The sequence below is a fragment of the Lithobates pipiens genome, unplaced genomic scaffold, assembly GCF_037356315.1.
Source record: "Lithobates pipiens isolate NorthernLeopardFrog02 unplaced genomic scaffold, aLitPip1_a1.2 Scaffold_18, whole genome shotgun sequence".
Classification (NCBI taxonomy): Eukaryota; Metazoa; Chordata; class Amphibia; order Anura; family Ranidae; genus Lithobates; species Lithobates pipiens.
In genome coordinates this window covers 266,541,038-266,554,975 of record NW_027507758.1, presented here as the reverse complement: position 1 = coordinate 266,554,975, position 13,938 = coordinate 266,541,038, and the positions used below count along the sequence as shown (strand labels likewise).

Sequence of the window (13,938 nt, the reverse complement as noted above, 5' to 3'; positions counted from 1 at the left end):
TGATGTGCCTTTTTTCAACCTCACCTACTATGTAACTATAGTTATACAATATGCTCATTACAGACATGGTGGAGAAAGCAGGTACAAGGGCATGAAGCAGAAAGGAAATGTTCAATCTTCCAAAATATTGGATGGAATGTCACTAGAAAATCAGTTGCTTCTGCCCGTTTGTTCTACTACTGATACACCTGCTTGCTCTTGGATTTTGAATAAGTTTCTCCCATGATGTACAGTTAGGAACAATGTCTGTTGACTATTTACCTATAAATTGAGAATTGTCTGTAACTTGTTCCCACTGTATTTCTTTAGATTAAAATCTCAAAAACTGTTAAAAAAAAAAAAGAAAATCAGTTGCACTACATTTAAACATTTCATGGGGGCAATTTTTTTACTCATAACACATTTCTCTTTTTATTCTCTGGGAACAAGGCAGAGGTGTAGATAAGTGGGGAGTCAGGGGGGTCCGAACCCCTCCTCCCCAAAGCATCCATCAATGGTTCAGCACCTAGGCTAATGTAGCTGCGAGACTACCAGCTACAGAAAGCCACACAGCCTGCTTTCCATCACAGCAACAATCTGTCTTGTACAAGTTGCATAGAAAAGTAACATGCTGCTGGGACTCAAGGGATCCCGGGTGATGTCAGAGGGGAGGGACATTTGAGAAAAGTTCAGCTACACATTGACTGAGGAGGCAGCAGACGGGCAGTGCAACCTCAAGCCTACAGGCTGTACTGCCTACTTCTGCCTCCTCAGCCATTAGGTACACAAGTTCATTCTACATCACTGCAAGTAAATCCCACGGGCTTTAAAAATGTTTCTCTGTTAGCATTGGACCATGCTTTATAAGTGTTACCTTACCCTTCCCTGAATCAGCTGTGGGTTTGAGATTCTAAAACCACAGACTTTTAATTTATGTATTTTTGTTTTTTGGTTGAATGTAATAGGGATGTATCTTTTTTTTAACCGAACTCTAACTATGAAATGAGAAATCTGATTGATCTCTATAGCTAGCAGCTTTATTTCTGTTTTATTTTCTCTACATTGTTTGACTATCCTTATTCCTTCAACTAAATGTATACGTATCCATCTATCACCCATGATTAAATCAATGATGAACAGACTTGTGTTGTCTTTACAAATATCACAAATATTTATAAACTTTTTATTTTATTGTTTTTTTCAGGCATGAATTATTATTTGGCTGTTGTGCCATTTCTTGGAGCTTTGGATGCAGGTTTACTTCAAGGGTCTGCATACGATATAGACATATCCCACCCAGAAGAATTTGAATCAGATTTTTGCTACAGTGTTGCAGGATGTCAATCAGCCGCTCCTCAAGCAATGGAACAATGGAAGACTTTTTTTGAGGTTGATATACCATTTATACTGTTAGCAAGTACATTATATAGTAACAAAGCAAAAACCCGAGATGAAAGCCTTAGGTTTGCAAACATCAGAATTCATTATGATGTTAGTAGCTCATATAATTATTTCTGAATTCTGAGCAGTGTCCACTGCACTCATTTTGTACATAAAGTGCATGTATTGAGTGCCTAGTGAAATTACATGTAAATTTGTTTTTCAAGAATAGGGCAAAAAAGAGTGGAGCTAAGTATCATAGATATTTCTTATAAAACTTAGCTCCTTTTAGTGGCCAAAAGCAGCATTTTCCATTTATCCTCTTGCTTGTTGGGCACGTAAACCCTCCTCCTCTGCCCAGGCCAATTTTTAGCTTTCAGCGCTGTCACACTTTGAATGACAATTGCACGATCATGCTACACTGTACTCATAAGAATTTTTAATCATTTTTTTCACACAAATTAAGCTTTCATTTGGTGGTATTTAATCACCACTTGGGTTTTTATTTTTTGCTAAACAAACAAAAAAAGACAGAAATTTTTGAAAAAAACAAAAACATGTTTCATAGTTTGTTAGAAAATTTAGCAAATGGGTACATTTTCTCCTTCATTGATATTCGCTGATGAGGCTGCACTGATGGGCACTGATGGGGACTGCTGGCTGCACTGATAGGCACAGATTAGATGACACTGATAGGCACAGATTATGCAACACTGATAGGCACTGAAGACAGCACTGATGGGCACTGATAACACGGCACTGATGAGTGGCACTGATGTCACTGATGTCACTGATGGGCACTGATAGGTGGCACTAATGGGCACTGGTAGGTGGTATTGATAGACAGCACTGGTGATGAGGCACTGATTGGTGACATTTATAGATGGCACTGTGGGCATTGATAGGTGACACTGTGGGCACTGATAGGTGATAATGTGATGGGTGGTACTATGGGCACTGGTAGGTGGCGCTGGGGGGCACCGGTATGTGGCGATGGAGGGCACTGGTAGGTGGCACAGGAGCCTCTGCAGAGGCTCTCAACGATCGTGACCGATGTCCATCTCACAGCCGCCGGTGATCAGATTTTTTTTTTTTTAAAACAGCCAATTACTGTCTCTGTTTAACCACTTGCAGACCGGACCATTTTGCTGGTCAAAGACCAGACCACTTTTTGCGATTCGGCACTGCGTCGCTTTAACTGACAATTGCGCAGTCGTGCGACGTGGCTCCCAAACAAAATTGACGTCCTTTTTTTCCCACAAATAGAGCTTTCTTTTGGTGGTATTTGATCACCCCTGCGGTTTTTATTTTTTGCGCTATAAACAAAAATAGAGCGACAATTTTGAAAAAAACGCATTATTTTTTACTTTTTGTTATAATAAATATCCCCCAAAAATATATAAAAAAATATTTTTTTCCCTCAGTTTAGGCCGATACGTATTCTTCTACATATTTTTGGTAAAAAAAATCGCAATAAGCGATTATTGATTGGTTTTCGCAAAAGTTATAGCGTTTACAAAATAGGGATAGTTTTATAGCATTTTTATTAATAATTTTTTATTATTTTTTTTTACTAGTAATGGCGGCGATCTGCGATTTTTATTGTGACTGCGACATTGTGGGGGACCCATCGGACATTTTTGACACATTTTTGGGACCATTGTCATTTATACAGTAATCACTGCTATATAAATGCAGTGATTCCTGTGTAAATGACACTGGCAGTGAAAGGGTTAACCAGTGGGTGGCAGTGTAGGGGTTAAGTGTTCCTAGGGGGGTGTTACTAACTGTGGGGGGGTTGGGCTTTCATTTAGTGTACACTGATCTCTGCTCCAATCACATGGAGCAGAGATCAGCGTCACTAGTTGCTAGGCAGAATGGAGAAATGTTGTTTATACAGCATTTCCTCCATTCGGCCACTCCGTGAGACGATCGCAGGGATGCCCGCGGCGATCGAGTCCGCGGGTCCCGCGACCGGACTCACGGGGGTCCCGACCAGCGCGGGAGCGTGCCGCCGTCGGCGCGCTCCCGATGGCAGGGCGGCATCGAATATTGGACGTACCTGTATGCCAATATGCCTGCCCGTGCCATTCTGTCGACGTACATCGTCGTGCGCTGGTCGGGAAGTGGTTAAATCACATGATCAGCTGTCATTGGCTGACAGCTGATCACGTGGTAAGGGGTCGCAATCTCATAGACTCCCTGATCACAGAGTGTGCGGTGCGCGCCCTGCGGGGGGCGCGCAGGCTGCTCAAGCACAGGAGGATGTCCATGGATGCCCTCCCGGCAAATTAGGTCCGTGCTGTAGCCATCTTTCAGCTATAGTGCTTATGGGAGGTGGTTAATATCAATTAACATTCAAACAGAACAGGATATAGTCTATTTACATTAATCGTCTTGCCCCATTTGCACAGAACAAATCTACATGTACTCTCACTGGGCAAGTGGCTTTGTAAATTCTTTATAAATCAACCCCAAAGTTTTTTTTACCTGTTCTGCAAAACTCACTTCACTTGAATACATGGTAATAGTGGAACAAAATCATTTTTTTCTGGTGATTTTGGTCCTGTAGATGTTTTGCTTAATCCAAAACCTGTTTTTGAAAGCTCTTGATTGAAAAACATGTCAGAATCTAACCTAATAATCATTATGTTTGTGATTGCTAGTCTGAAAAGTTGCTTTGTTTAGAAAAGACCACTGATTTACTGGGCCTGTTTTAAAAAAGAAAATAACAAAAACAGGGATAAATCGTCATAGTATTCATGGATTACGATCTCACATGAACATGCAGATGTTTGCACGCATATCAAATACAATAGCTTAATCTATCTAACAAACCATTAATGGATGCTGCATAAGTATAGTGCAGGTCTAGTTTACTGTGTATTTTAAACATTAAAATATTTCTGCTTTTCTGTTCCAATAAGGTGCACTAAGGAATCCATATTTCAACATTTTACATAAAAGTAGAAAAATACAAAAACAATGTGACAGGTTTGAGAAGTAATGTCTTGTGCATGCATCAAAGTTAAAACCATCTTACTCCTATGGTGTTAAGCCTCATACACATGATCGGACTTAGTACAAAATTTCCCGTGGACTTTTGTACAAAGGGCGTTGGCTGTAAATTTGTATTGCATACAGACGATCAGACTTTTTAGGCAACAAACACCAACGTAGTGATATTTTAACGTACTGACGGCACTTCAAAAGAGGACGTTCACTTACTCCGGCACCACCCTTTGGTCAACTTCTACACATGGTCGGATGTTGCCCTAAAACAGCTAATTTGCATGTTTGTTGTCAAAAAGTCTGATCGTGTGTACAGGCCTTAACACTGACCATACAGTGTTAGATTGTTGTACCAATAATTGTACGAAAAATCATGTCAGTACATTCAAGAATGCCTACAGAGGCTTTGACAAATGTCATTTGAAAGTACTTCAAAATCTTATTTGCTTTTAAGATTTGATTTAGAAATGTAATTATTTGAATTACCTGAAACCCATGCACACATTTAGAAACTCATTTGCTCTAGAAAAAAATTCCATCCTTCTTCCAATTTCCTCATAACAACAGACAAAACAAGACATCAATTTGACCCCACTAACAATCAGAAAATCAAACATTGTGAAAATTAACACTTTAGAACAAAAATCTACTAGGGAATGGCCAGCATTAGAGTAAAAAAGCCACTATATGTACAGGAATTTAAATATGGAATTATTCCAAGCAGTAGTATAAGAAATCTTCTAGGTGTGCCTACAGCGACCTCAGAGTGCATATTTGTTCTTTCACACCTAAACACAGGGGGCACTATGACTTATTAACGTTTTCTTTTTTTTCAGTTGCCTTTAAGGATACCATATTGAAAAAGCATGACAAATGTCACAACTTCAATACCGGCCACTTTTAACCGCCAATTTTCAGCTTTCAGCACTGTCACACTTTGAATGTTTGCCTGGTCATGCAACACTGTACCCATATGAAAATGTTATCATTTTTTTTCACACAAACAGAGCATTATTTTGGTGGTATTTAATTACCACTGGGTTTTTTTTTTTTTGCTAAGTAAATAAATAATAATCTAAAATTTTGGGGGGAAAAAAATCATGTTTTCCTTCATTTGTGTTATATATTTTTTTCCAACTAGAAAACCATAAATTTAGGCCAAAATGTATTCTGCTACATTTTCTTTGAGAAAATAACCCAAATGAGTGCATATTATTTAGTCTGTAGGAAAGCTATAGAGTCCACAAACTATTGTATATATCTGAAAATCAATCAATCCTGATGTACTGATGGTTTATCGAATTTCTTGAGGCCTGAAAACACCAGAACAGTACAAATATCCCCCAAATGACCCACTTTTTGGAAAGTAGAAAGTCCAAGGTATTTAGTAAGAGGCATTATGAGTTTTTTTTAAATTGTACATTTTTGTCACAATTTTTTAGATTATTAAATAATGTTGAAAAAATGTTGTCACAAATTATGTTATTACATATTGTCACCAGTGCAGTACAGCTTTACATTATCACAGTGTGGGTTTGGCAGTGTTATGGGACACTGACTGGCAACAGTATGTAAAAAAATAAATAAATAAATAAATAGATTTTTTCAAATTTTTTTCTTTTTTGTACTCTTTTCTTTACACACTGTGGCCAAAGCAATACAGTGTTTTACCATGGTAAAACTGTACTACTTCTGGGGAAGTGATCAGGATTTTTTATTTCTTTTTGCACATTAGGATTATTTATACCAGTGAATTTCACTGGTATAAGCAACCATTTATACTGAATAAAACTGATTAATTCAGTGTACATTGTTGTGATTAGCTGTGATTGGCCACAGCTAATCACATAGTAATGTGCTTTGATTGGCCCTGTCTGTACCATGTGATCAGTGTGACCAAGCACAGCTAGTAACACAATTGTATACAATGGATGGCATGAAAGGAAGCCATCCATTGTTTACAATTTTCATGTGATCTGCTGTGGATGGTAACAGCAGTCACATGGTATGGGCAGCAGGCCAGTACACGGATCAGTCATCGGCTGTGTTGTCACGTGACATCCACCCGGTTTGACAAAAGTCCTGCTCAGCTGTCACCTTGCTATAGGGCGGGTGGGAACTAGTTAAATTTGAAGTTTATTCCTGAGCTAGAATAAAGCACCAATAACATCAGTATGGTCCTACATGAGACATGGCTTAGGATACATTTAGGGAGAGGTCAAATTCTGAGGATAGCATGTTGATAAATTGCAAGATTATACCCGGATGCATATTAACACTTGAATTCATCGTCATTATAAACTTTTTTTGTTATCCAGAGTTTTTTTGCAAATAAGTCCTATAATATTTCAGTATTGACATATATTTTTTTTCTGCTTTCAGCTTTGACAAGCTACTTGGCATTGTCACAGAGCTGTTCCAGAATGCTTTCTCCAAGAATGCTACAAAGTACTAGTTGTTTTATTGTAGCTGTTATTGATTTTATGTCTTATTTCATTGTATGTAATACCTAACATATGATATCTGTAATTCTCTACTTGCAAAAATTCTGCTATATCTTTTGGATAGGTTAAATATGACAGATCAGTGCTGTTTTGGTTGGGGCGCCAACTTGTCTCTAATTAGACAAATCAAACTTCAGACCAATCAGACCAACAGTGAGTTTCCCAAGCTATTTTTCATATATTTTTTTCTAAATGTATGCCACTGCAAGGAAAATGTAAACATAATGTTCTTTAAATATTGCCTTCTACCAGTTTATTTTTGGATGAAATATATTCTTTTCAGGAAATCTGTTTAAATATGCAGACCCCCATATGAAATTATATTTACTTCTTAGTTAGATGTGAATCAGTTTTAGGTACAAAAATTATCAGTTATGCCACATACACACTATCGGCCTGCAAAAGATCGATGAGAGGTTTTCGTCAGAAAATGCGACCGTGTGTATGCTCAATCGGATTTTTTGCTGGCCGAATTCCAGCCCACAAAAGATTGAGAGCATGTTCTCAATTTTTCAGTTGGAAAAAAGCATGCTCAGAATCAAGTAGGAGATGGAGCCGCTCGGTCTGGTAAAAACTACCGTTCCTAATGGAGATGGCACATTCGTCACACAGATAATTTTTAAATCTTTCAATGCAGAGCATTCTCCTCTTCTTTATAATGCTAGAAGAATGAAGTTGTTTTGCTGCTGATATTCACAGAGTTCTCACAAACTTAGGCCGCGTACACACGGGCGGATTGTCTGCCCAACTAAGTTCGTCAGACAATCCGACAGACAGTCCGTCCAACATTTGAATGAACGGACTTGACCACACACAATGAACAGAGAGTCCGCTGAAAGCTTGCGCGATGACGTGTACAGCACGTACGACGGGACTAGAAAAACGACGTCCAATACACTGCAATGCAACCTTCGGCCGTGCAAATCCTTTCTGAGCATGCGCCATACTTAGTCTGTCCAACTTGCCTACACACGAGCGGACTGTCCGCTGAAACCAAGTTTGGACGGACAAAACCAAGTTTGGACGGACAAAATTACGGAAATTCCGAAAGACTTAGTCCGCCAGACTGTCCGCTGAAAAAGTCAGCTGAAGCCCACACACGAGCGGATTGTCCGCTGAAACACGGTTCAGCGGACTAAGTTGGACAGACAATCCGCCCGTGTGTACGCGGCCTTAGTTTTTATTTCTCGTGATCTCATGAATAATCTTTTTTGTTTTTAAAGCCAGATCTCCATAATAATGTTTATTTTTTTATAGTCTTTTTTTTTTTTTTTTATCAAGATCTCCTGTTTTTTTATTTTTATTATTTTGTATGTCATGTTTCCACAACACCATTATTATCTTGTATTTGTAAACCTCAAGGAGGTTGTTTGGTGTTGGCGTCCCTTGTTAATTTGACATTGTATTTTTGAAATGTACCTGCCTACTCACAAACAAACTGTCCTATTTTAATAAAAACATATAGACAAGTATTTTCATAAATTAAAAATCCATTTATTCTGTCTCCTAACAACAAAATAAAGAGGGAAGGCAACGCTGGAGAACTGCTGGAATTTGCAAAGCCTTTGGCCCCAAGGGAAGACATCAACTCTGTGGATAAAAAAAATTAGAAGGCCATATAATAGGGAGCACAATCTGGTGCAGGACTCCCAGATATCATGAACAGCAGCAGATGACATATATGTCCCCAGGCTGTGATACTACAACAGGCTGCATGTTCTGTCAGACCAGAGTGATCCCAGGCAATCACGTTCTTCTCTTCGCTGCAACCTTCCCTCCACGCTGGCCTGCACCCTTCCCTGCAGCCTTTCCTGAAGGCTGTGGCTCTGGAGCTGGATTTGTGGCAGGAGGAGGAGGATGGGCGAGTGTACATAAGCGGACATCATCCGTCATTTGGCCACTCAACCCCTTATGGATGGTCTCAAAAATAAATGTTTCACATTTGCGGCATGGGCCCTCCTCAATTTGCTGCAAATTTGAGGCTATATACATGCCATAGGCCTCTAAAGTGTTGAGGGGGGCTTTCAGGGTATAGCCTCCTTAATGAGGCCCAGTGCTGCCTCCTCCACGTTTCTCCCTTTTCTGGGCCTTTTGGTTGGAAGGCGGAGGGGAGGGACCTGGGATTGGGTGTGACTGGGCCTGGCCACCTCCTGGCTGCCACTTGCCCCACCTCCTCCTGTGTGCCAAATTCCAGAGCCTCGTCCTGGCTAAAAATAGAAAAGACTATCATTCTGAGCCCAGCATTTTTCATTCTTGTCCCAGTCATTTTTGGCCCCTACTGTCTATAGATATGTAAAACACTTTTTGTTAAATCATTCATTTGTTAGCAATAATAACATCTAATTAACAACAATCATTTTCCCACAAAAAATATGTTTAAACATACTATACCTGGCTCCATCTGGGCTCCTCAACTCCTTCCTGGAAGGAAGGCCCAGGTTGGTCCTCAGAAGCCCCAGTTGGGGTTGATGGAAGGGTGAATGGAAAGCTGGATGGAAGGGGGGCCGGAAGAGTCAAAAGTGATTCCCTGGCTTCCATCTGGTAATCCAGAAAACGCATCTTGTTGTAGTACCACAAACTGGGTACATACACATCATCTGCTGCTGCTCTTGACCTCAGGGACTTCTGGACCTTCTGAAGCTCCTTCCTATTTGTACTCAAGCTACCAATTTTATTTTCAACAAACGTGATGTCTGCGTTGGGGACCTGCATTTTCAAAAATTCCAGCAGGTTCTCCAGAGATGCCTTCCTTGCTGTTTTGTTTCTATATAAGGGGGTTTTCCCCTCCCATAAATTTCATATATCTCTGCATTGATCTATGAATTGTCCCATAAAATCAGGATCTTTAAAATATTTCATTTTTTTTGAAAGACCAAACACAAGACAAAAGCACTAAATATCAGGCTAAACTCTCCTAATCTTATCCCAATATAGGCCTCAAACTAGAATCAGTATATGCCACTCATGTCCCAACATCTCCAGAATTTGACCCTTTCTCACTAATGACACCACAAAGCAACTTGCATGCTCCAGTATGGAAAGGAACTCCCTGCTCCAGTATGTCTGAATAGCCTCTACCCTGTCCACTTGAAAACTCATTTATTCAGGGAAGCCTATTCCACACCCACCTGACAACTGTCCCTGAGCCACCCCCATCAAATCATTCTCTGCAGCTATTACCTTTTGTTAGCTCTATGAGCAGGACCCCAAATGTCTGGGTCCAGGAGAAGGAGATTTAAGGCCACCAACATGGCCTTTGAATAAATGGAGGAGATGGTGGACATCTTGCAGAGGGAGGATTATGATGGGAAACATGGTCTGTATACCCATCCCAATTTGTGCAAGGACCAAATCATGACATCAGTTGTGACCACTCTGGAGCAGCATTTTGGGGTAAGACGGTCCAAAGACCAATTAAGAAAGCTCTGGTCCGACCTTAAACTGAGGGAGCTGGATGAGTATCGAAGAATAAAGCAGGTGCTTCAAAAAAATAAGTACTTGTCGTGTGTTCCTATTATGATTATTAACTTGTATGCTGCCCCACGTGCTTTTCTTTACTGTACAGTTTGAAATAGCTACTTTCATGTTCGTGGGCACAGTAATCGGTCGTAGGAAACATTGTTAGTTTGCAAATAAATACGATGTATTTAGCTGATACAGGGTTTTAACTACATTTTGGTCATGCTAATTTGTCTTATTAAAAGAAGTTTAGGAAATTGTTGTCTAGATGTCTTTGAAACTTGAAAGAATTGCAAACTTGATTCAGTGTAATGTAAGGAGAGGACACTAGCAGCTGTTTACACATCTGGACTCAGGAGCACTAGAGCACATTTTTTAGGGTAACCCACACAGGTGATCCAGTGGATACTTGAGGTGTCTCCATCTGTGAAACTTGGGCAAAAAAAGGTAAGTATTGCAGCTTGGTATAAAGGGAATTTTAATCATGTGTTCATCTTGGATCTCTTCCCAAACAGACAATTGTACACCACTTCAAAGCAATGTTTCATATTCCTATTTCTGGACTCAAATATCTGTGTGCTAAGTATACCTTTGGGTTTCATTTTCATAGGGGAGAAAAGACTCAGACAACAGGATCCCAGGGACCCCCGACCCAAACATTTTAAAAGCCAAATTTTGAAGATGCACATGGTGTGTGAACATCTGCTCTCAGGGGATCTCAATGTACTTGTTTTGTGGGCGCAACCCCTTCCTCATGACTAGTAGGTAAGAGGAAGCGATTGCACCCCCAAAGCATGTCCATTGATCCCCCATGATGGGAGATAGCACATGTTGACACATGTTGACCAATTTGGACTCCCAATTTGTGTGCATCTTCAAAATTTGGCTTTTACAGGGGTGACATCACCAACGGGTGTCAAAGTGGGAGGCCACATACTGCCATTGCTGTGGCATTGAAGGAAACTGTGGAGTGAAACAAGAAAAAAAAATTGTCATTTGCACATAAACATTGCAAGCAGATTAGACACAAACATTCTTGGCCAACATCAGTATAACATTTATTTTAAGGAGTATTTAACCACTCCCCCCCCCCCCCCGGAAGGATTTACCCCCTTCCGGACCAGATCACTTTTTGCAATTCGGCACTGCGTCATTTTAACTGACAATTGCGCGGCCGTGCGACGTGGCTCCCAAACAAAATTGACGTCCTTTTTTTCCCCACAAATAGAGCTTTGTTTTGGTGATATTTGATCACCTCTGTGGTCACGGAGCTCGCTGCAAGTGCACGCGCACGGCGGGAAATTCAAAGTAACGTACGGGTATGTTACTTTGCCCAGCCGTGCCATTCTGCCAACGTATATTTGCTGACAGCGGTCGGCAAGTGGTTAAAGGCAAATATCTAAGGCCCACTTATCAGATTCCTCCGCTCCTCTAATGGCCCATTGTAAACATTTTAGGGGCGGGGGGGATGTTTTGGACAGGTAACCCTCTCCACTTCATTGAGAGCTGAATGCATAAATAAAGTGTGTTACTTTGGCCAGCCCCTCATTACTTACACTATAGGCAGCCCACTGGACAGGTAAGAAGTGTCATAATAGAAAAATATAAATATAAATACACACTGTACAAATGGAAGCAATTTTTACATTCGGCAATTACCTATCAAGATAATAATAAGAGAACAAAACTTTAAACAGTACCCATTTGAAAGTATTCAGGCAGGCCCTTTCACTACATGCTTTGGGGAATTCATTCATAAATATGATTACAAAAGAGGTAGTAGGTATATTGTGTATGGGTTTGGCAATGTCAGCAGATAGAGGATTGGTATTGTTTATTTAGCGGTTTGGGGGGAGGGTTACAAATGATTTTGGGACCCCCAAAAAAAGCCTCTGGCTTATAAATTACAATCACCGCCGCCGCCTTGTGTGAGTGTGTACACGTTAGGCCATGCCTCTCTCACAAGGCGGCGGCGGTAATTGTAATTTATAAGCGTTTTTTACCTTTGATCTATGTGAGTAGCCACTTTTAAATTATAATAAAGATAATAGTCTTAAACAGTACTACACTATGGATGTTTTATTTTCTTATGTAACACGAGGAAATGAGGAGTAACTGAATATTAACCAGACCAGCTTTACACAGCGACACAGGGGCTCACACTGTGGGGGCGAGTTAACCCCTGCAGGGACAGGGGAGCTGGTGAGTGCGGCAATTTGTCTTATGCACGGAAAACGCACCAGTTGTAATTCAGGATACACCAGGCACTGAGCACAAGCCACTTTGATTGAATTTCTGTGGAATCTTTTGAAGTCACTTTTGGGTTTTTCTTAATATTTTTAAATGGGCGTTATTGTTTTATAATGGACTTTATTGTGTGAAGATGATATAAGTTTCATAAGCTTTATATGCACGTGTTTTGCACCAAAAGCACATAAGCACTTTCGATTGCACATAGCTGTGAAATATAGAGTATATTTCTTTCAAATTTTTTTTCAATATTTTTTCAGTATTTTTTTCAGTATTTTTTCAACATTTTTCTGTTTTTATTTATCACCTGCAATTTGCACTGTAATAATTACATAGGAGTTTATGTAGCACTAGCACTTTAAGAAGGCTGTTTATTAATTTCAGCACTTGTAATTCACATGTAGTATGTATTTTATGTGCTGTCACAGGAGAGCGCCATAGCTACCACCTTAGTATTTACATTTCTCTCCAACCTATTAGGCTGATATTATCTGGTAGTGGCAGCCTCCCTTCTTTACATATGTGATTTCATTTTTTGCCTCTTTCTCATTTTCTAAGAAGCTTTTTCTGTCCCCATAGTGCAAACCTTACCCCCCTTTTTACGATCATACCAAAGTCTGTTCATTTAGAATGCCATGACATACGACGGGACTAGAAAAAGGAAGTTCAATAGCTAGTAGCCAATAGCTGCCCTTGCATCGTTCTTGGTCCATCAGAATAGCATACAGACAAACGGTTTTCCCGATAGGAATTGATTCCGTCTGAAAGATTTAAAACATGTTCTATTTCTAGGTCTGTCAGAATTTTTGAAAAAAAAAGCCAGATGAAGCCCACACATGATCGGATTATCCGATAAAATGATTCCGTCTGACCTTTTCTGCCGGAAAGTCCGGTCGTGTGTACATGGCATACGTTTTCATTGGTTTGCTGCCCACCAGAATGGAAGGAGGTGGTGAAAAATAGTTTTCCCAACCATCTGAACCTGCTTCTACAATATAGGAAGCAGAGGGACCTGCATGAAAGTTTGCTGGTGTGTCTTATATGTTATTATAGTACTGCTTCTTAGGCTCTTGTGGTTAGTTTGTTTTGTTTGCAACATTTATTGTTATATTAAGTGGAATTTGTTAGGTTATAATTTTGCTTGTCATTATTTTGTTGCTGGTGATGGAGCTATGCTGGGATTATAATGCTGTTGATTTTTTATGCTGCAAATGTTGGCCCAGGGCGGAGGAGAGGGGGGCTAGGTCAGGATCAGGAGGGGTGTTTTTCCTGCTGCTACTTTGCCCCAGATGCCCATATGCAGTAGTTTTTCCTAAATAGAGATATGTCTCTATGGCCAGCTGGGCTAACCAGA

General features: G+C 40.1%; 1 protein-coding gene across 1 annotated transcript in view; it reads left to right on the top strand.

Annotated features, from left to right (window-relative positions):
- CUNH6orf58 (chromosome unknown C6orf58 homolog) overlaps positions 1-13,938 on the top strand; it is a 93,414-nt gene that overhangs the window by 35,390 nt on the left and 44,086 nt on the right. The window contains exon 3 of the mRNA XM_077486926.1: positions 1,184-1,368. Within this exon, the coding sequence (XP_077343052.1) occupies positions 1,184-1,368 (185 nt within the window). The remainder of the gene's footprint in view (positions 1-1,183; positions 1,369-13,938) is intronic.